The 22,551-nt window shown below is 53.6% G+C and overlaps 1 protein-coding gene across 4 annotated transcripts; it reads left to right on the top strand.

Annotated features, from left to right (window-relative positions):
• The first annotated feature begins 995 nt into the window (after positions 1 to 995).
• NAXD (NAD(P)HX dehydratase) lies at positions 996 to 22,471 on the top strand. Of its 4 annotated transcripts, XR_014256262.1 has the most exons (11): positions 1,098 to 1,232; positions 4,517 to 4,667; positions 6,576 to 6,621; positions 7,255 to 7,343; positions 10,421 to 10,529; positions 18,006 to 18,056; positions 18,135 to 18,239; positions 19,072 to 19,192; positions 20,217 to 20,337; positions 20,810 to 20,950; positions 21,030 to 21,169. XR_014256262.1 is itself a non-coding variant. In XM_082435286.1 (10 exons), exons 1-10 carry the CDS (start codon positions 1,060 to 1,062, stop codon positions 21,226 to 21,228), a joined length of 1,038 nt encoding a protein of 345 aa, XP_082291412.1. In that variant the 5' UTR covers positions 996 to 1,059; the 3' UTR covers positions 21,229 to 22,471. The 4 variants fall into 4 exon arrangements, 3 of the variants coding, with proteins under 3 accessions (XP_082291412.1, XP_082291411.1, XP_082291413.1); XM_082435286.1 differs by lacking the exon at positions 20,810 to 20,950 and having other exon boundaries at positions 996 to 1,105; positions 21,030 to 22,471; XM_082435285.1 differs by lacking the exon at positions 20,810 to 20,950 and having other exon boundaries at positions 21,030 to 22,471.
• The last annotated feature ends 80 nt before the right edge of the window (positions 22,472 to 22,551 follow it).

Genomic DNA, 22,551 nt, shown 5'->3' with positions numbered 1-22,551 from the left:
ATAAATAAAATAAATGAATAAAATAAAAATTCATGAATTCACACTGGTAATAAATAACCTACTGGTTAATAAAAAATAAAATAAAAATTCTGAATAAAATAAAATAAAAATTCAGTACTTCATACTGATAATAAATAATCTGGCGAACACCACCTTAACCAAGCGATCAAAATTAACGAAGTTAATGTCACCTCAAAATGGGGCACACTGACATTGCTTGTGTAGAAGATCCCAAATAATCTCAGAAATTATCTGCTGGAACTAATAGGAAAATTTAGCATGGTCAAAGGATACAATGACAGTATATAAAAATCAACTGTATTTCCATATATAAGCAATGAACAATTGAAAATTGAAAATTAAAAAATAACAATAGCATCAAAAGCATGATTTGGGTGTGTTGATAGAAATGTTCTAACTCATGCGGTGGTGATTACCTGATTATATACATTTGTTAAAACTCATAAAACTGTACACTTAAAATTAGTGAATCTTATTGTCATGTAAATTATACCTCAATGGAGAGAGAAAAAGCACCTACTGTGTGCCCAGTTCCAGGTGCTGAGCACACAGCACAGAACAAATAAAGCTTTTCCATTGGAGCTAACTTTCTAGTCAGGGTTAGACCTTTGAAAATGAATGAATGAATGAATGAATGAATGCACATGTCAAGTAGTGAAAAGTGCTATGAATTAAAGCAGGGCAAGAGTGCAGGATGGCGGGAGAGGGGGTGTGAATCCTCTTATACAGAACGGGTAGGAAGGGATTCGCACGGATAAGACGGCAGTTGAGCCGAGACCTAAATTAGATGAAATCGACCGTCTCCGGCCGTCTTTGACCGGCAGAGGCCAGTCCGGGGGCGGAGCGAGTCCGGACCTCGGACCACTGGGAGTCAGCCGCCCGCTTCCGGCGGCGGCGCGGGGGCGGCCGGGAGCCCGGAAGTCCGTCGAGGGCGGTGAGTCCCGCGGCCGCGCGGGGGCGACCGGGAGACCGGAAGTCCGCCGAGGGCGGTGAGTCTCGCGGCCGCGCGGGGGCGGCCGGGAGACCGGAAGTCCGGGGATGGCTGTGGGTTCCGGCTTCGGGGCGGTCAGGGGCTGCCTGGGAGGTAAGCGCGATACTGGCCTTCCCGGCCATGGCCACCCGCGCGGGGGCCGGGGCTGCGGTTGCCGGCGCCGCCGTTGTCGCGGTGCTCTCGGCCGCACTCGTGCTCTACGGGCCGCCACTGGACGCAGGTACTCCGCCGCGGGCTGCTGGTCCGAGCGGGAGGCGCCGCCGTGGGGCCGGGGTCGCGCGGAGCCGCGGGTCCTGGGTCCACCTGGGGAGGGGCCAACCGAGGGACCCCGAGGCCCCCGGCCAGGCCTTGGCTGCTGAATAGAGCGGACTGTGTAGAAAGAATCAGGCGTAAACGGGACAAGTGCGTCCGACTTGGAGAACCATTCCCTCCTGTATGGTTTTCCTCTCTTGCCCTGCGGATATTATTGTACCTAAGATTTTTCAAACCGATGGACAGTGTGTTTTATTATCTCACTTCTCCCAACAACGTGGAGAGGCTGCTGTTTTGTACAGAAGGAGGCCCTGAGCCAAGGTTCCCAGCCAGAAAGTAGCTGAAATGGTAAAACGCGCTTTGGCTGTAGTCCTTAGCAGCAGGCAGGACGGAGAGTAACTGTTAGGGGGGTTTGGCTGTGTGGTTTTGGACACCGTGGTTCCAGGCGATTTGAGGAGCACTGAGGGGCCCCTCAGCTTCTGCACTTCGCTCAGTCACACCAGCCCAGGCGCTTCTGGGCACCAGTTTGTTCGGAGATATTTTATCGGTCGCAGTTAGTCTTAAATTCGTACACTCCGTGATTGGTTAGCAAGATTTCTCTTTGAGTCTGCTTGAGATTTCATTATTAGACCGAGCTGCGGAGCTTTTACCAAAAATTGGCTTCCCATCCCAGCTTTAGGGCATCTCAGTTAATTTGAAGATTGCTGTCACATGTTCCAAATTAGCTACGGTTCACATTAAATTAAAGCAAGAAACATTGGTATTGCAAAGTTGTGAGTGGCAAGTAATTCTAGAAAACAGCCCAGAATAAAGAAATCTGTTTAACTCTCCTCAGCCACACTTCTTTAAAGCAAACAAAAACCAGACAGGTGTGACCTGTTCTTCTAGATTCAGAATTGTATGAAGACAAATCACTTACTAGGATAAATTTTAAGTTGCCTCTTGCCAAGGCCTTTTTATCCTTAAGAACTTTGATGTTTATATTTCAATATTTCTGTGGATAAGTCCAAATGGTGCATGTCAGTAAGCCAGCTGAAACTTGATTCTCTGTGGAGTAAAGGGAAGTTTAACTGACCTTCCTTCGGCCCTCTCACTAACAGGTGTTGATCTCAGGTGAGTGTTACAAAACGCTAATGAGCAGGGAGGATTGTGCTTTGCAGTCATACAATTGCAGTTAAAAAGTGAAGATGCTGTACTTCTCAACAGTGATGTTTTTACCCATCCCAAATTGGTTTCAGAAGGCATTTGAGAAGGATTTGACTTGTCTTTTGGTTGGTGGCGTGATTATTTGATTTAAAAAAAAAAAAATTCTTCTCCCTGAAAATGGCAGCATTTTGGTAAAATGGTGTCTGATGCCCTGGCTTATCCGTTCCTAACAGTGGCATCTTCACAGGTCTGTCTCTGAGCCTCAGTTTCCTTGTCTGTGAACGAAGGATAAACTGGCTACGAGTGAGGAGAGTGAGCCAAGATGCCGTTAATTCCTCAGGCATTTATCGAGTGGCTTATTCTGTGCCGGACTCTCTTCCAGGGGGCTGAGGGTGGGAGGCCAGCCCTTAAGTCACAGGTGGGGGCTGTACCTCACTCTGTGGAGGCAGAAGGTGCAGGGGTGGCCCTGGGATTCTCTGTGTGGCTATAGCTGCTTAAAGTGATGGCAGGTAATAAACCCAAAACATTGTAAGGGACTCAGAACGATCCGTGAGTGACTGGTTAAGTTTGGATTCTGTCTTTACGATTTCCAGACTTTAAAAAGCACCTGTATTTATTGTTGTGGGGCATTTGGAGGAGAGAGCATTCTCCGATATCCTCGCATTGACCAGTCACGTCATGCGAGGTTTGTTCAAGTTTGACACAGATGCATGGCAGGCACCTCGGGCGGCTCGTCAGCGGTCAGCAGGGCCGTCCTGAAATCCGCCTGTAACAGCTGCGGTTCCTGTCCTGCAGCCGGTTCCTGTCCTGCAGCCGACCGGGGAGCCCAGGCAGGGGTGTCTCACAGCCACTGTGCACGGTGGCGGAGAGTGCGTGGCTGGGAGTTTGGGGTGCAGGCGGCCTGCGGGAGGCTGGGGCGGGGGGCGGGGAGTGAGAGCTGGTTGCTCTGTTAGGTCAGCGCCTCTGTGGCCCGGCTCTGCGTCAGGCGGGGCTGGACTGATGGTTGAGCAAGCCTTGTGCCTTTTCACGGCCAGAGGGTTACGGCGATTCTGTTTGGAGTTTTAATCCTGTGTTGATTTGGAAGAAGGTAGGAAGGCGTTTGGATGGATGGTAATTAATATTCTTTTTACATCTTGGGGTCTAAGCATCCGTCTGATATATCGGCTAAGGAGGCGTTTACATCTACTCATTAAAGAAAATTACTTGAATAACTTTGTTGAGTGAAAAGTAAACTTGTAAGAGTGATAGAAGATAAAGCTGTTTTACCATATGTATGGAGCTGAGTCAGTCTCTGTTCTTCACTTGGATTTGTGACCCACATCTGGTTTTCCTCTGCTGCTGAGATAATGGGAAAGTAAAAATATTGGATGCCTTTTTTGTGAAAATGTTGTTCATATCAGCAAAGACCCTTTAATTCTAGAAAAAAATGCATGCTTTATTATCTGTTCATACATTGGGCTCTACAGAACAGAGGATTTCTCTCACAGCTGAGCTTTTTTAATATAGCAAAACATACAACACAGGAAGTTTTTCAAGAAAGGCCAATTAAAATTAGCTATTCATAGACAATTCAATGATCAAACTATTTTAAAATGCCACTTTGAACCCAGTGTAAGATGTGTTCTTTCTTTAGAACGCCCTTTCCAGGTTATTTGATTAGTATCTAATTGAGTGTTGGAACCGTGACTGGAAAACGAGGTGGGAATAACATGAACCACCTGTCTGGCTTGAACAGACTGTGGAAAGTAGCAAAGGGGAGAAGAGACCTAATAAACTTGAAGGAAGATTACGATGAAATATGTGTAGTTTTTAAGTAACAGTATGTTAAATAAAACTTCCTGAAAGGTTAAGTACACTTCCAAGACGTCTGATACATTCGAAGTAAATCTGGTCCATGCAACAGTATTAGTAGTGTTGTGTTTGTTGTTGCTTCTGAACAGCATTTGCTTATAGAAATGAAATGATGAAACCATTGGATAAAAATCTACAGCATTCATATTAAGCCAGTTTTGGGAAGTGTTTTGATTAATGGGGTATTTTGTTCAAGTCTGTTTTTGATGTATGGTGGTAGACACTTACCTTTCTGAACATTTTCCTGTTTTTCAGTTTTAAATCGAGCATTTCCGCTGCATACGGCACGCTCAGTGACGGACATGGAGGCTGCTTTGCAGCTGGTGAGGAACGTGGTGCCTCCTCTGGCCGCCTGGCAGCACAAAGGGCAAGCTGGGAGGATAGGCGTGGTGGGAGGCTGCCCAGAGTAAGTGGCGCGGACGCAGCATCCCTCTGTGGCTGCTCGCCTGCCTGTCGTCCCTCCGTCCATCCGTCCAGTTGGACCCCAGGGGTCGTTTCCAAGTGTCCTCTGACACTCTGGCAGCATTTTTCAGTGATGAACGTTTGATTGAATAGCAGAGAAAGCGCGGGGCCCCGATCGGGTGGGGCTGTTTCTTCTTACTTTGTGCTCTCTGTGCTGACGGCGTTCATTACCGTGAGCCTGCGTTACTTCTGTAATCAAGGTAAAGACACTCAGCGTCCGCTTGCTTTCCTTTCTTAATTTAAAGGTATTCCTGGAAGCTCCTTATGAAATTTGACAGATCCTAGCTGTTTTCCAAGGCCTTTTTTCTCTTCTAGTTTTATATATTATGCTGCTGTGTCGACATATAAAGATTTGTAATTTGTCCTTGCTTGTAAGTGATACCTGCTGCCTTTGACTTAAATTCGATCTTGGTTACCATTCAGTTTCTGCTTCCTTTCTGTTTGCACTGATATGCTCTTTGCCTAGTCTTATATTTTCAACAGTTTAGCATTTAGTTGGCTGTATTTATTAAAATAACATGTAGCTAGGTTGTGTTTCTTTACCCAGTGTGACAGTGACTGCTCTTTCTAAGTGAGGGGAATGTATTTCTTTTGTTAGCGAGGCTTGTATTCACACTGTGGGGTGAGTGTGTATGTCCGCTGTCCTGTCCTTTGGCATTTCGGGCGAGTTTGTGGCTCTGCCCTGGGGAGAGTGTCACACGTGCAGCATGCCCTGAGCATGTGTCCCTGTTCGGGTTAGCAAAGCTCTTCTTCACCCCAGGGATTGAGGTAACAGTTACAGTCACTCATCTGATGTCAAGTTCACGGATTTTCCTTGCTGTGCTTGAAGTGCCCTTAAACATAGTTACAGGCGTTTCCGAGCAAGCGGGTGGAAGCAGGAGGGAGGCGTGCGAGTCTTCTCGTGTGTCCCCACATCCGAGGTGACAGCTGCCTCTGCTCACCGCGGCTCTCGGGGGTGGGTCCTTCTCCTTGGGGCACCAGCCAGGCCAGGGGCTCCGGCCTGGGGTCACCTCGAGCACTCTCTCTCTCTCTGCAGATGCCTGTGGGACACTCTCCCTGTCTTCTCAGACCTCCAGGTTTTGTTTTGTTTTGCTTTGTTTTTTCCCCTAACACACATCCCTACCGTCCTCCTTGCTAACAGAACCCCAGTCTTGTTCAGTCGGTGTTGCATTTTCTCTTACTTGTATCTGTGTGCGTTTCTGATAAATCAAGTGCTTTCTGTGTCTATATTAGTCTAGAGAGAGGTGTCACTTTATGATATTAAGTCCTCTCATCACGTGTACATCTTTTCTATTCTTTAATAGGTTTTAAAAATGTCCCCGCAGAGTTATCATGTGTTTTATAAGGTTAATTCCTAGATGCTTTATGGTTTTTGCTGGTATGGTAGATGCTATCATATATTCTAATCAGTTATTCCTGGTGTAGAAAAAAACATTTTTTTTCGGTTGATATAAATCTTGCCGAGCCATTGTATACTAGGAGATTCATTTTTTAACAGCTTTATTGAGGTCTGGTTGGTATACAGCAAGCTGCAAATGTTATAAATGTACAGTTTGGTAAGTTTGACCTCTGTATGGCCCCCTGAAGCCATCCATCAAGGCTTCAGTTTGAACATTCGCATTTCAGAGAGACCTTGGGGCACCTGGCCAGGATCTGCCTCTCCTGACATGGTTCAGAGGCCTCATAGGAAAGATTGACTTTCCTGGAACTGATCCGTGTTAATAACCCTTTCCCGAGCTCCTACTGAGGGTTGGGCTGTGCCCGGGTGCTACGTGTCTGTGTAATTTACTGATAAGCCTGGTGTGCTTGCCTCATTCTCAGAAGTTTTTGACTGTAAATATCTTCTTTTTAGGTACACTGGAGCCCCCTATTTTGCAGCAATCTCAGCTCTCAAAGTGGTATGTTTGTTCATAGCTTCTTTTTCAGGATTTTTCTAGTAAAGAGTTGGATTACTTAAATATGACTGAAGGAAATGTTTTCTGAATATTCTCTCAATATTCAGAGAAATCTGAGTAACATTTTGGGTAATCATGGGAAGAGACGTACCTTTAAATCTACCCTGACCTCTTGTGCAGCCACAGAGTAACTTGGATTGGGACTCATTTTCTTTTAAACTAAACATTTTTTAGAATTGTACTTCACCACAGTGATCCAGGCTGCCTTTTCAGTCCTAGCATAAGCAGTGGACATCTTTTACCTTGGCAGTTGTCACGGCAGCGTTTTGATCAAGTCCCGAGGGCCCAGCGGCACAGGGACTGTGACATGGGCTGTGCTCCCTGCGGACCTTGTAGTGATGCCACCTGAGCCGGGCGGGGCCACCTGCCTCTCTGGCGGCAGCAGAAGTCCGCCTCTCTTCCCAGGCCTTTCTTAGGCTCTCAGCCGCCTCCTGGCTGTGGGTTACCTGCGGCAGTGGGTGCTTTTCTTTGGCGGACAGTGCTGCGGAATTCGCACGGTTGTACCAGAGCCACTAGCGCTCTGAGTGTCTGTCGGGCGAGTCCCGCGTTAAGCCGGCCTCCTGTGCCCCTCCTCAGGGCGCGGACTTGTCCCACGTGTTCTCCACCCAGGATGCCGCGCCTGTGATCAAGTCGTACAGCCCGGAGCTGATCGTTCACCCGGTTCTGTGAGTGGGGCCCCGGCGGGCGCGGGGCTTGTAGCCGCTCTCCTGGGTCCCGGGGTCGCCGCACCCTCGTGGAGCCGCTGAGCAGTAGCCGCGGTGCAGGGAGGGGGCGGGTGGGAGGGTGCTGTCGGAAGAAGCGAGGGAGCTGTAATGAACCCGCCTCTGTAGTCAGAGTAAGACAGACAGGCAGACAGTGTGCAGGAGACCTGGGCACCAGGGCTGCCCGGGCTGTGCCCTGTGGCCCGTCGGCAATGGCCAGAGGGTCCTAGGCCCGGGGGGGCCGTGGGCCTGCCTGTGACAGTGTCTCACGTGGCAGCAGTAATGGCCGTTCGAGCGTTCAGCAAGCGCTTCGTGCTGGACGCTGTCCTGGGTTCCACGGGGACAGCATGTGACTGGGCAGCCCAAGACCTGCCCCCGTGCAGCTTCCTCTCCAGGGCAGCCCTGTGCCCTGGAACTTTCTGCAGCGGTGAAGCTTTTCTCTCGGTGCTGTGCGAGACTGTGGCTGCCGAGCGCTTGAAACGCGGCCAGTGGGACTCGGGCGCTGAGTTTTTACTTTGACTTTAATTACGCGTAAAAGCCCCGTGTGCTCAGCGTCTACTGTATTGGGCCATGCACACAGCTTTGGAGGACAAACGAGGGAACGGCTCGTCAGGCGGTGCTGAGGACCGCAGGCAGGACGGGGCGGGGAGTGCTGGGCGCGTGCCTGTGTGTGGCGGGTGCGCCTAGGGTGCAGCGGGCAGTGGCGCAGGGCGTGGCGTCCAGCGGAGGCGCAGACGCGGGGGCTGCGGGGGAGCGGGCGCAGGAGCTCGTGCTGCAGGCCTGCTGGGGACACTTAGTCTGGGGTGCTTAGGAGGGGCTGGGTGACCACAGAGGTTCAGGGCCACGCTCTGCCGGTCGCGGGGGTCATAGTAAGGGTTCTGGCCCTTGGGGCCCAGGGCGGAAGCAGGCGTCCCGCTGGGAGGCTGTGGTAAGCCCCTGGGGACGCTTGCGTGCTGGGCTGGAGACCGGAGCGGGCCGGAGCCGGGCCACAGCAGGGGAGCGCAGCCCCGCGCTCCCGGCGGGCGGGATGCGAGACCCAGCAGGAGAGGAGCGTCGGGAAGCCACCAGGGTGTGGGCTGAGCAGCTTGTCATCTCCGCGGCCTGCTGATGTGCCCGCGGACGTGGCTGGTGGCCGTGTGGTGGGCAGGGGAGCCTAGATCTGGGAGTTGCCAGCGCGTGGGCTGCGTTTAAACCACGAGGCGAAGCTGTGTGTGGGTCGGGAGGGCCCGGCGCGCTGGCGGCGGGCGGCTGGGAGCAGACGGGAGGGACGTGGAAGGGGCCCGAGGGCATCCTGGGGCCGAGTGGAGAGCTTTGCGGACGGTCCTGGAAGAGCCCGTGCCTGGAGCCAGAGACGAGGCCTCGGCTCCCAGTGCGGGGTCGCCGGCAGCCCGAGGGGGGCTGCTGGGGGCCGGGGAGGGGGGCGCGTCTGGTAGCCTGTGGGCCCTGAGAGTGGCGGCCGGGCCTCAGAGTCGCGCGCAGCCGTCAGGCCTGGTCCTAAGGGGGGGTCGGGGAGCCGCCGGGCACACGGCTGCCCGCAGGCCTGAGGTGGGGACGTCTGCACCGCAGGTAGGAGAGCAGCCTGCCCTGCATCTGTGCGCCTGTGTGGTGGAACCGGACTGGCACGGGTCATTTTGGAATGCGTCATCGTGTCTTATTTTAACGTGTTTTACGTGTTTTTTCCCCCGTGAGTCTTATTTAAAAAAAAAGAAAAAGGAAAAGAGAGTGTTGTATGATCATGATTATATACCCTGCATTATTGACTCTATTTCTGATGGGAAGGAAGTCCCATTTGCCTCAGCTTTGCTGAGACCCAGATCCGCTGCCTACCTTTGCGGAGTTCACAGAAACACATGGACCACTCGAGTAAACTGCTGGGGTCCGTCCCGGGGCCTGGCAAGGGGCCCAGCACGTGAGAGGTTCCGTGCTTCGAGAACGGAAGAATCTGCCTCTGCCGCCCTCACGTCACGCCGTACTGGCTCCTGGTCTCTGTGCAGCCGGGCTGGTCTTTGTCATTTCCCGTAAAACAGCCCTTTCTCCCCGTGTTTCCTGCCCCTGCTGCGCCCTCCTTCTCCTGTCTGTTTGTCCCGAGGGGATGGCTTCCCCTCAAGCCTCCTAAGTGGGGGTGGCTTTTCCTTTGTTTCCCCAGCCACTGGGTCTGGAGGTGGGATGTGCGTCCTCCTGGACCATCACCTCTTGTTCCAGAACCTCCAGCTCCTTTGAAACTCACATCCACTGACCCAGTACCCCTCCTCCCTGCAGCCGTCTCAGACCCCCTCATCAGTCCGTGGATATTAATGTCTCTCCACCATTGCTCCCGGGACTGTTGCTAATGTGTGTGTAGGGAACTGCTTTACTGGGATATGATTCATGATAAAATCCACTGACTCTAATTGTACAGTGGTTTGTGGTGTGTTTACTAGGTTGTTACGTCACAGATAACCTTAGAACACCCCCACCACTCCAAGACGGAAGCCCCTCCCCGTCGCCACCCCGGCCTGAGGCGACCTCTCATCCGCTTGGCTTCTGAACGTTTGCCTTTTCTGATCATGTCTTCTGCATGGAGTCAGGCACTTGTGAGGTCTCTTGTGCCTGCCTTCTTTTACTTAGCATCTTGTTTTCGAGAGAGTTGTCCACATTGTAGCACGTGTCAGTGCTCTGTTACTCTTTAACAAACAAAAACAAAACCCAGAAGTTCCCCCCCCCCGACCCCGCCAGCTGCTGGCAACCGGCAGTCTCTTCTCTGTGGGTGAGTTTGGTGTTGTATTTTTGCGGTTTTTTTGTTTTGTTTGTTTGCTTTAAAGTTTCCACGTATAAGAGATAGCATATGCTATTTGTCTTTCTTGGGCTTGTTTCACTTAGCAGAACGCTCTCAGGGGCATCTGAATGTTGAAAGCTAGACAACTATGGTGGGGTCCTGGCTGGGGTCCTGGAATAAGAAAAGGACATTGGGGGAAAATCTGGAAAAATCTGTAGTTTCATTAATAAAGTAAACAAGTAAATGAAAATTTTAAGTAAGCTGTTTTGCCCTTTTCCTTTTTTAGTGACAGCCCCAGTGCCGTCCAGGATGTGGAAAAGTGGTTGCCCCGACTGCACGCCCTGGTCGTAGGGCCTGGCTTAGGCAGAGACGACACTCTTCTCGAAAACGTCAAGGTAACGTGTAGAATTATTAACCACGCCTGTTCCGACAGGCTCGGCCCTTAGATCGGGGGAGTCTGATGGAATTGCATTTTCCGTGGTTTGTTGCTCTGTGTGCGTCTTGGAGGAGGAGTTGAGACGGATAGAACGTGGTCTGGGGAGTAGAGGAGACGCTAGGCGTAAAGGTAGGGAGGCGCTTAAACCAGAGTGGGGCCCCGCTGAACGGCGCTCTCGCTCCTGGGGCTCTGGTCTCAGGCTGTGGCCGAGGAGGTCTCCGTGGGGCCCGACGTGACCAGAGTCCCAGCGTCCAGGCTGAGCGGGCTTAGCGGTGGCCGGGCGGGCGCTCAGGTGCGTGCTTGCCTCCCCGCGACCCCTTCCTGCTGGGGACCCCTGGCGGCCTGCTCCTGGTGCCCCCTGTAAGGGCGCGGTGCCCCCCGGGGCTGGCCGAGGGCCACGCTCTGTGAAGCGCTCTGCACGGTGCCCAGTTGGGCGCACGGAGCAGGCCCAGTGGGAGTCTGTCACAGTGAGCCAGTGGGAGAGGGTGCTTCTGGGTTGTTCTGGCGACTTCACCGTTGCTGTAAGTTGTGCGCTTAGAGAGACGTGAAAGGTGTTCTGGTGGTTCTAGCTTTGTGTCGTCAGCGGGTCCTCTTGAAAGCCCTTGTTACTTTAATTTCTTAACCTGGTGCTTCTCTGACCACCTGAGGTCCTCACTGGTCTAGAAATCCCTGGGCCTCGGGCCCCACGGGCCAGTTGTTCTGCTGCCTTTGCACTCTCTTCTGTCCCCTGCCGTCCTTTTCAGCTAAAGCCAGCGTAGCTGGCGCGGGGTGATGGGGGAGTGGGCAGGAGACCCTAGTTCACCCTCACGTGTACACGTGCATTCGTTTACTTTTTCGTTGATGATTTATGCTCTTCCTTATTACTGAAACTTTATGCCTGCTTTAATCTAAAAAGATGAAACTAATTTTTTAGCCTTAAAAAGTTGAAATAGAAGTAAATACTATCCTGGATCAGGGAAAACAGCTCGGATGGCACACCAGCCCCACATTCCATGTGTTCCCGCTGCCCAGGTCCTCCGACGCTGCCCTGCTGTCACTCTCTGAGGGGACACATCTCGGGGACCTGCTGAGCTCTTCCTGCCCTCCTTGGGGCCCTTCTCCGTGCCCCCAGACCGCCTGCCCCAGCTCCAGCCCTGGGAGGTGTCGGCTACGTGCCTCGAGGGGGCTAGCGGTCATAGTGAACCTGATTTGCCACGCTCATTTCAGCAGCTGGAGGGGCTCTTGGCCCAGCTTCTGCTTTTTGAGTTAAACTGAACAAAAGCTCAAGGGAAAGAAGGTGTAGGGCGCTGTGAGTGTTGGTTGGACTTTCCTAGCAATCTCTGTGGGTAAAGAACGTTTTAAAAGGCAGACGTGTGTTTGCTTTACCAGAATTTAGTGAGAACGTGAATTTTAAGGGTCCCTTCCACGAAAAATCTTTCCAGCCTTTAGGGTGAAAGCTGGGGCTGGAAATCTCACTTTCTTCAAGCCCATGAATTATCACTGAGGAGAAACAGTAGCCGTGACAGGTGACTGGGGATGGAACTGAGCAGGAAATGTGTTTTCGACTTTAGCGTCGATAGTTGGTCCGTTTGTTATTGCCTTTTTCAAACGGTTTGGTTAAAACACATGTACCCTCTGTAGGACATGATGCTAAGTGAAGTAGGCCAGGTGCAGCAGGACAAACGCTGCACGATCTCACTTCTGCGTGGAGTCAAAATAGGTGAGCTCGTAGAAGCAGAGAGAAGGGTGGCTGCGGGGCGCTGGGGGTCAGGGGAGCGGGGAGAGTTTACATTCTCCCCCGGGGAGGTGACGGCGGTGTTGGTTAGCTTGACTGGTGATTATTTCACTGTCATCTGCACGGGCTCGCCTTGGAGATACCGGGGGTTCGGTTCCAGACCACTGCAATAAAGCGAATTCTCGTCATAAAGCCAGTCACGTGAATTTTTTTGGTTTCCCAGTGGAGATAAAGTTACGTTTGTGTTATACTGTAGCCTGTTATGTGTGCAATAGCATTATGTCTAAAAAACAGTGTACTGTTTTTTAGAAAAGCGCTGAAAAGCGCTAACCGCCGCCTGAGCCTTCAGTGAGACATCGCTGTTTTGCTGGGGGAGGGTCTGGCCTCCACGCTGGCGTCTGCTGAAGGCTGGGCGGCTGTGGCAGTTCTTGGAACGGGGCTGCAGTCACGTTTGCCGCGTTCACAGACGACTCCCCTCACTGACGATTTCTCTGTAGCGTGCGCTGCTGGTTGATGGCATTTTACCCCCAGTAGACCTTCTCCCACAGCTGGGGTCAGTCCTCCCACGCCCTCCCGCCACCTTATCATCTGCGTTGAGGTGATATCCTGCACCTGTCGTCATGCCAGCAGCTGACTTCAGTGTCTTACGTGGGCGCAGTTTGTGGCACCCAAAGCAGTCACAGTAGTATCGGCAAAGGTCACTGATCACTGATGATCCCAACATAGTGAGTATAATAATAACGAAAAGTTTGAAATAGTGCAAGAATCACCAAAATGTGACCCAGAGACAAAAAGTGAGCAAATGCTGTCGGAAAATGGCACCGAGAGCCTCGCTGCACAGACGGGTGCAGCTCCCATGACCTCGGGTCCCCCGTTCTCTGTCCTCGTCACCGTGCTCCTCCGACGGGGGACGGCTCAGCCGGAGCCGCGTGCAGACGTGGTGCGGTCCCTGTGCTGCGTGTCACCACGCTTACGAGTTCCCAGAGCAGCCCTCTAGTAGCCATTAGTGTCGTTTGCATTTTAGGAAACTGATAGAGATGACGTCTGGGCGGGTATCAGACTCCCGCGGTCACCCAGGTAGGACGAGTGGCCTTTAGCTCCAAAACGTCTGGTGCCAGCATCAGTACTTCGGTAGCGAAGCGCTGAGAGAAGTATGTGAGCTTTTACTTGTAAGAGCATCTTCAGGGGCTGTGTAGGTAAAGAGCAGTATTCTCTGGAATCCTGCTGCGGGCTCTGGGGACAAACCCCACTGCTGGCCGGGGCGTGGTAAAGAATTGGCAGGTCTTTGTCCCCCGTCCCTCGCTCCCGGGACTGACAGGAGTGCCTTTTGTTCATGCTGGGCCCTTGGGCCGCACGGAGTTCGGGCAGTGAGATGACCAGGCTGACGGCTGTTCACAGCAGGAACGGGGGGCTCGCGGCGGGGACGGGCGCAGAGTGAGCCCGGCTGCGGCGCGGGCAGCGGTTGGTCCAGCTCCGTGGGCGTGATGAGACCCCGGTGACCTGGGGGAGCTTGCTGGGGGGCCCCAGGTGCCTGGAGAGTGCCTCGTGTCTCCTGATTCGGCGGGGGCGGCCCAGGAGTTGTCAGGGGACCCGCTCAGGCCTCGCCCCTTGTGTCTCTCCATCTGGCTGCTCCTGATTTGTGTCCTGTAAAAGAAAACCGACAGAAGGCATTGCGAGCCCCTCAGGGACCATGTTGCAGAGGGAAATGCCTAACGCAGGGAGGGTCCTAGTTTGTAGACGGTGTGCATGGAGAGTCTGTCCACGCCCACCTAGACGGCACGTAATGAAGCAAACTTTGATGTGTTATTTGGCTGGAATACCTTAACTGTTTATTTTTTTCCTACAACCATATTACAGACAAGTGGGCTGTGATCAGCCGAGGAATATTGTATCTGAAATGCTAAAGTGAGAAATAACGATTGATGACAGACACGCAAAAACACAGTCTGTATCAAGAGGGATTGCATGTGGATTTACGGTTATAAAAGCCAGAGTTCTCTGTGGTTCAGGGTCTTTTCTCTGTGACTTTAAGTTCATAATAAAACATTTAGTATGTTTATCTTTAAAAACAACCCACTTTGCAACGTGCAAGTTAGAAATTGGGATGTGAGCGTGTGGCCACCGCCCTTCCCAGCCTAGACTCGAGTTCATGTCTCCATGCATGGCCAGTGGACTGTCCGCCCTCTGCCTGTGAGACAGCAGTCGTGCTCATGGGAATTCCTGGCGTGTCTGGAGCACTTCCTGGGTCCCAGCTAATACAAAGCACCGCACTGCGCTTTCCCCCTCGGTGCCGCGCAGAGCAGGCATTTAATAGATATTTCCTGAGTGAATTCATTATCTGGTGTCATCCATTAAACAACCCCGTTAGTTAGATTTCTGTTCTCATTCGTGTTTTTCCATGAAGAAATTGAATCCTGGAGAAATTGAGTTACAGCCCCAAGGTGGTCTGTAGCAAGTAATTTGCTGCTTTTTTTTTTAACAATTTTGTTGAGATATTTACATACCATTCAACTCACTGATTTAAAGTGTACAATTCATTGGCTTCTAGTATATTTATGGAGTTTGCAGCCATCACCACAGTCTGTTTTAGGACATTTTCATCACCCCAGAAAGAAGCCCCATCCCCGTTAGCACTTGCTCCCTGTTCCTCCCAGCCTCCCAGCCCCTGGCGACCACTAATCTACTTTCTGTCTCGATGGATTGGCCTATTCTGGACCTTCGTAGGAACGGCATCATACGGTGTGTGGTATCTTGTAATTTCAAGGCTCACCCTGTTGTGGCAGGTTGTCAGCGCTTCACGCCTTCCGTTGCTGTGTGATAGGCCATTGTATGGAGAGACCGCGTTTTTAAAATCCATTCATCAACTGATGGACATTTGGGTTGTTTACACTTCCTGGCTATTACAGATAGTGCTGCTTGTGAGCCCTCATTTACAAGGTTTTTTGTGGATTTGTTTTTATTTCTATGGGGTATATACCTAGAGTGGAGAAGCTGGAGCACACGACAACTCCGCTTGGTGTCTTATCTAAGGGTTTTGCCTGACCCAAGATTTACTCCTCTGTTTTCTCTTAAGAGCTTTATTCTTTTAGCTCTGTGGTCCCTTTTGAGTTAAGTTTTGTGTATGGTGTTAAGGGGTCCAGTCCAGTTTTATATCCAGTTGTCCCAGCACTTCTTCGGGCCAGTGAATTCTCCGGGCATCCTTGTTGAAAGTCAGTTGACATCAATGTGAGGGTTGATTTCTGGGCTCTCCTTTCTGTCCCATCGATTGTACAGCTGTCCTCATGCCAGTAACCACACTATCTTGATTATTGTATCTGTGCTGTAAGTTCTGGAATCGCAAAGTGTGGGTCCTCCAGCTTTCTTCTTTCCAGCATTGTTTTGGCTGTTCTGGGTCCCGTGAGTTTCCATGCGTTTTAGGATCAGCTTGTCAGCTGCAGAATGGACAGCTGGGATTTGGGTAGGGGTCACCTTGAATCTCTAGGTCAGTTTGGGGATCACTGCTGTCTTAACAGTATGGAGTCTTCCAGTTCATAAGCTGGTTTTGAACCAGAGTTTGTGGATGTAGGATCTTGACTGACCCGCCTAGTATCTGTGCTCTTTTGCAGCTTGTTGTTTTCCTTGATGGATGTGTCTTGTTTTCCTTGATGGATGTGTCTTGGAGACTTTTCCTGGCAGAATATGCAGATGTTCATTATTTTTAAAGGCCTCATCATAATACGCTGTAATGTATTTAACGAGTTCATTTCGGCTGTTTACAGCATTTTTTTCCATTAGTGGTGCCTTGAACATTTCTGTACATCTGTTTGTTTCTTTTGGGTGTTTTCTTTAGGATAAATTTATAGAAGTTCCATTGCTGAATCAAAGAGTATCTGTGGAAGGTGGAGATACTGAATAACATCCTCTGAACTGAGAAGGAACTTTAAGACCGAAAAACGAAGCAGGCAACTGAGTGAAGTGCAGTTCTGGAGTTTACGTGGGGACTGACATACAGGCAGGATCGGGTGGAAGATGACCGACCCAGCTGTCCCTAGCTGCACGGAAACGGTCCAAGGGGATTTCCGAAAAAAGAATCTGACCCCCAAGTGAGACGCATGTCTGCACTGATGGGAACTGGGCTTTATTTCTCCCCCTACCCCGGGGGGTCTCTGCAGAGGCACTCCTCCAGTTTTCATATCAGACAAAGATGGTCAAGTCGATTGGGAACTTGTCCGGCTTGGGCGCATTCCTGGCGAGTGGGCTAAATAAAGCTCAGTCACTCACGCAGGGAGGGGAAGGGGCAGGGCTGCGGGCCTGAGATGGAGCCGACAAAGTGGGGTCCGTGTGGTCCAGCCACACAGTGCGAACCTGAAACGTTTTTGAGAGATGCTCCCAGATTTCTCCAGAAGCTTGTAGCGGTTTGCCCTCCAGCAAGGGCTGCCCTTGCCGGGATGTGCTCTGGGAAGCTGTCACTCCTTACTCCCCCTTCTCGTGTGTAGAAAGCTCCTTGTTCCACTTTAGCCCTCCTGACCTGTGTGTGGCTGGCTCCTTCCTTTGCCCGTTCTTCCCTTAGGTCAGATTGCTGTCCAGATGTGTGTGTGTGTGCAGGGCTTGCTGCCTCGTCACGGCATGTGCTGATGGCGCTGACCCTGCAGATGCCGTGACCGTGACAGGGTCAAGTGCACAGGCCCTCTGAGCCATGGAAGCAAGACCAGCCCCCCCGTTCTCTGTGTCGGGAGGCCGAGTGTCACATTGTGTGTTACTCATGTGCTCCCCGTGGTGTCGGCTCACGTCTCCCGGGTCTGAACATTCACTGGGCCACTGTCTTTGTAAGAGCTCTAGTAGGAAAGTACAAAGACTCAGAAAATCTGAATTGGTTCTAACAGTAACGCCCGACTCGGGGCAAGCAGACAGAGCATTTCCACTGTTTAAGAAGGAGAGAGGCTTCCGTGGGCCCCGTACCCTGACCCTCCACCGAAGGGGCTTTTGGACACACTCCCAGCACTCGGACCAGCGTCGGCAGGTGCGACTGAGGCCCTCGGGCAGGGCAGCCGTGCTGGGTGAGGCTGCACTCCTCACTGCTACTCTATGGACGTGGGCTTATCTCCCAGTGTTTTAAATTATCCCTGCCTATCATGTATCTCATTCCCCGTTCTAACGTTTTCTGTTACCCAGTGTTTTATCGGGTAGAAGTCCTCTTCGCATGCTGTTGCCATAAATGCCCTTGTCATGAAATACTGGTTCATAATAATCAGCAGTCATGTTGATCAGACACACACATAATTTTCAAGCGAAAAACCTCAAACTTTTAGTATAGCCTTCTCAGAGAGAAGTGATTCACTTTTCATTATTACGGTCATTCATTTGAAAACACGTGAAGTGTTACTTATGAGAAACAGATAAAAACGAAGGAGTCGGGGAATTCCCGAGACTTCAGCGCTCTCAGCTCCCAGTCCTGAGCGGTAGAATCTGTAGGAGATTCGGAGGTGCCGGCTCAGGGTTGGGCTTCGTGGGCTGGCCTGGGACCCAGCACTGCGTGACGGTTCCCGTGGGCTCTTGTTTTCAGAGTTCCCAGTGCCCTGCCTTACAAAGGCTCTTTTCTGATTATTTTATGCATTTGCTTTATTATTTCCTGTCTGTTGGATGATGGCCTGATGTTGAAGTCCGTCAGGAACGGCTCGGTTTCTTTTACCTTCTCTGTGAGGTGACGGGCTTGTTGCTCAGCCTGGCTTCCCTTCCTCGCAGGGCATTTTAGAAGCGTCCAAGGCCAGGGGCATCCCCATCGTCATCGACGCGGTGAGTGCGGCCTCCTCTCCCGTCCCCTCCTCCCCGGGGCCCCCGCGGCCTCGCGGTGACCCGAGTCCTTGTCTGCAGGACGGGCTGTGGCTGGTCGCTCAGCAGCCGGCCCTCATCCAAGGCTACCAGAAGGCGGTTCTCACCCCCAACCACATGGAGTTCAGCAGACTCGCCGAGGCCGTGGTGAGTCAGCTGACGTCCCGGGCAGGGGTGAGGGGTGCGCCCTGCGGCTCTGCCCCGGCTCGTCCTGCGGTGCACCTGCGGGGACAGACGTGCAGAGGTGGGTGGACACGTGCATTCCCGGGTGTGTGTAATGATGGGGCATCTTCCAGTTAGCGTGTCTTTGACTGGATGAAAGGTGGCCTCTGGGGTCAGCCCGCCCTCCTGCCACCGTGCACCCTGGGCGGATCACTCCATCCCTGCCCCTGTCTCTGCCTCTGTGAAATGTGGAGCGTGATGGAATCTGCGTCATAGGGTTTGTGAGGACGAAATAAAATAATACAGCTGACCCTTGAACAGCGTGGGTTAGGGGCGCTGAAGGCTGCACGCTGGCAAAATTCTGAGTGTGATTCACAGTCGGCCCTCCGGATATGCGGTTCCCTGTGTCCTTGGTCCTGCATCTGTGGATTCAGCCAACCTCGGATTGTGTAGGGCTGTGGTATGTACTATGGGAGACAATCCACATGTAAGTGGGACCTCGCGGTTCACACCAGCGTTGTTCAGGGGTCAGCTGTATATGTAAGCCCAGCGTCCTCACGTATTAGTGCCCGTGAATGTTTGCTCATTATCACTCGAAGTTGCATCCCTCGCAAACCTTTACAATCCCAGCCATGGGCCAGTGGTCCTGACTCTGGGCCTCCTTCCCACTGGTGGGCGGAAACGTCTCTGCACGTGGGGCCCGAGCTCGGCCGTCGGCAGGTGCCCAGCGGGCCCTCCCCCGGATGAGTCGGGATCAGAGAGGATGGGTTCTTCCCGTGTCTGATGACAGCTGTGTCTGTGTTGTCCTCCGTCGTAGCTGGGAGACCCCCTGGATGGCAGGGACCGCTGCAGAGCTGTGCTGAGTCTCAGCCGGGCCCTGGGCAACGTCACCGTGGTCCAGAAAGGGGAGCAGGACGTGATCTCTGATGGCGAGCAGGGTGAGTGGCCGAGGGCTTCACACCGCGTGTCGGCCGGCCACGCTGGGCACCAGCCCCAGGGGGACCTCCTGTTCACACACGGTCGGTCACACACGGTCACACACGTGCACACGTACCCCCCAGAGAGGGACTCCCTGGTGAGCGTGTCAACCACAACTTCTGGAAAGGCCATTTTTGTCTTGTTTCTCACTGTTTTGCGAAGGGAAGTGGCAGCGATGAGTGCTGGTCCTGGTCGACACCAGGTACAGGGCTCAGTTCTGTCCGTGCTGTGCAAGGAGAGCCCCGAGCGGAGGCTCTGGACAGCGGGCGACCCTGCAGGCCCGTTGCCGCCTCGCCTGCGGCACAGGTGCAGTTGCTTGAGTCTTTCACTGCTTCCTGTTGTTTTATAAAAACGCCCGGAAAACGGAGACACCCGAAGAGCCGCCGGTAGGGCGGGAGCCCCCGGGCCCGAGCGTGGCCGCAGAGCCCAGCAGGCCCGCCCGCGTCTGCACCGGGGCTCGGTGCGTGGCGCCTCTGCTCCCTGCAGGCGAGCCCTCCTGTCACTGAAGTCTGCCCCGGAGGCAAGAGCACGCCAGGCGTTGACGAGGGAGCTGGACACACGGAACCGGTACCCAGGAGTGTGCGCACTCACACGCACCGTCACACGCACACGCTCGCTGTCATGTGCTGGACAGGAGACGCAGAGAGCCTTCTCTGCGGGGCCCTGAAGCCGTGGGTCAGACGCTGGAAGGTGCTCTAGACTCTAACACAGAGAGCGTAGCAGCTGGTTAAGACGTTTTCCCAAGAGATAGAAACTTCTCGGCACAGCACAGACGAAGTCCCGGCAGGGCCGCTGCTGGCGCCGTGGGCGTCTCCTGGCGTGTGGAGCGGGGGCCCTGGGCCGGGGGCGCCATCCCCACTCTGTCCCCGCAGACCCCTCAGTGCTGGCCGGGGGAGCTGGGCCTCCGCCTGCCGTGTCAGGACGGGCGGGGAGGAGCAAGGTGACGGAGCACGGCCCCTCTAACACGGCCCCCTCGCCCCGCAGTGCTCACGTGCAGCCAGGAGGGCAGCGGCCGCAGGTGTGGCGGGCAGGGGGACCTCCTGTCGGGCTCCCTGGGCATCCTGGCGCACTGGGCCCTCCTGGCCGGCCCCGAGAAGACCAACGGGTGAGTCACGTCTTTGTTCCTCCCGTGCGGTTTCAGCAGTTGCACGTCTACTAGGTGGCTGCTTGGAACGTTCCGCCGAGATGCCGGCGTCTCGTGGAAGAGGAGCCCCCAGGGCAGGGGTTGGTCCCAGGATGCTCGCCCGGGAGCTCCGGTGTCCCTGCTGGTGGCGGGGGTGCTGCGCGGGGGTCTGCGGTGCATCCTCTGCGGGACCGGTGCCTCGGGGGACACGCAGGCGGGGGCGGAGCGTGTGCCGGGAGACGACTGTGCACGGGGCGCAGCGCCCAGAGCGGTGGGGTCCGCCGTCGCCGGCGGAGGGTGAGCCCGGCAGCCCGCCCCTCGGGGCCCTCGGCCTCTCCTCACTGTGCCCATCCTGGCGACCCCGGGGGCCTGCGGGGCGTGTGCGCGCAGGCGGGGCTGTGATGGGTCCAGGAACGTAGCAAGCACCTTGTCCCCAGGCTCCAGTGTCTTACAGGGCCTAGAACAGCACCGAGCACTTACCCTGTGACCGGGCGCCGGTCTGGCTTGCAGCCGGGACGGGCCGCGTCCTAACCTTTCTGCAGGCGGACGGGCGTTTCTGATAGGCCCAGCGGCACGTTAGACTGAACTTGCCAGAGTGGGTCCCAGGGCGACCACGGGAGGGGCGGGGAGGGCCTGCGGTGGCCGTGACGCCCCGCTAAGCCGCTCCCCCACAGGTCCGGCCCGCTCCTCGTGGCTGCCTTCGGTGCCTGCGCGCTCACCCGGCAGTGCGCCCGCCAAGCCTTCCAGAAGCACGGCCGCGCCACCACCACCACGGACATGATCACGGAGCTCGGGCCCGCGTTCAGCAGACTCTTCGAAACCTCAGCTGGTGCAGACGGAGGGGTGGCCCCGACGGGGGAGCTGCGTTTGTGACGGGGCCCGCCTCCGGTCCGTCCGAGTCCGCGCCGTGCGGGTTGACGCAGACGGTGTCAGAGCTTGGAACGTAGCACTTTCTGGCTCAACTGCTGTGTGCCTGGAGATGTTACGATAGGAAACAAAGTATTCCTGAACTTTTCTCAGCTTCTGGGCAATATCAGGAAAGAATGAAGAGACTCACATGACAGCGAGACCGTCTGTCACCAGCTCAGCTGAGGTCGTGGGCTTTTGCTTGCGATTCTTCTGTTTGCGAGAAGTTCCCCTCCTCCGGTAGTCCTCTCGGGGGGATCCCATCGCTCGTTTTCAAAGGTCTACGCGAATGGTGTTTTCTTTTTTAAACTGAGGTCCCCGAAAGGATGTAGTATTCATTCTTTAGCTCATTTTTGTTTCTTTTTGAACTGTGATTCGGTTGGACACGTCTGGGCAGAAATATTAAGCATTGCTTGTTTTGGTCAATTGGTTGAAATATTTCAGAATAATTAGAAATCTATTAGAACTTGGAAACCCTTTTGGAGGCAGCTGGGAAGATCACAGAAGGGAAGCGAATGGGACCCTGACCCCCGAGTGCGCAGGTGGGGCCTCTGGGGTCCTTCACGCTCCCACTTCCCCTGGCCTGTGCGCCAGTCGGGTGCTGGCTGACAGGCCCCAGCGTGGCACATGGGAGTGGGAGGGACGCCTGGGGCCCCGGGGTTGGGTGGGAGGTGGCACCCAGGTTGGGGGCACCAACACTGTCCTCACGCCTGCTCACGGGGCAGGACGGCGGGTTCCTCTGCTTCGAGAGTGGGTGTGGCTTCAGGAACGTTCTGAAGAAGTTCTCTCTGAAACTGTAGTGAGTCGTCCCGTCTGCATCAGGTCAGCTTGGGTGCGGCTGTGTGAGCAGTTCTCTTCCTGGCCCGAGAGCTGGCTGTCTCCCATCACACCTCTCTGTGGGGCTGGTTACAGCACGTGCGCCTGAGCGCACTCTCCGGCATCCGTGCCGCCTTCTGTGGGGCGGGGCCTGTCCTGGCCTGTCCATCTGTCCTTCCCCAGTGACTCCTGCTCTGTGGTCAGAAACCTCCCCGCAGAAACGTCCCACTTCCTCTAAATAGTCGTGGACTTTCAAGATTTCCTTTAAAATGTTTACCATTGTTATTTCACATCTAACTGTAGAAGAGTTTAAAAGTGTCACGGACGTTTTCTCCTTTGGGGAATTACGCCTAAATCATGGTCTCTATTAAAAAGCAGATCTGGTTTACTTCAAGGGAGAGTTTTGTGGTTTTTTCTTAAATAGCCAGAATCCACCTTTCAACTTAGTCCTGAGTGAGGACATTTTCAGATACT

Source organism: Balaenoptera physalus (assembly GCF_965194825.1).
Source record: "Balaenoptera physalus genome assembly, chromosome: 18".
In the NCBI taxonomy this organism is placed as follows: Eukaryota; Metazoa; Chordata; class Mammalia; order Artiodactyla; family Balaenopteridae; genus Balaenoptera; species Balaenoptera physalus.
Note: the sequence above shows the minus strand (reverse complement) of the source record. Positions and strands in the feature narration are given on the sequence as shown.

Coding starts and splice junctions, on each gene's coding strand:
- NAXD (XM_082435285.1), top strand. CDS start 1,133: ATGGCCACCCGCGCGGGGGCCGGGGCTGCGGTTGCCGGCGCCGCCGTT. Junction 4,668..6,575: donor GTGGTGGGAGGCTGCCCAGA/GTAAGTGGCGCG, acceptor TCTTCTTTTTAG/GTACACTGGAGCCCCCTATT. Junction 20,338..21,029: donor GGCCCCGAGAAGACCAACGG/GTGAGTCACGTC, acceptor GCTCCCCCACAG/GTCCGGCCCGCTCCTCGTGG.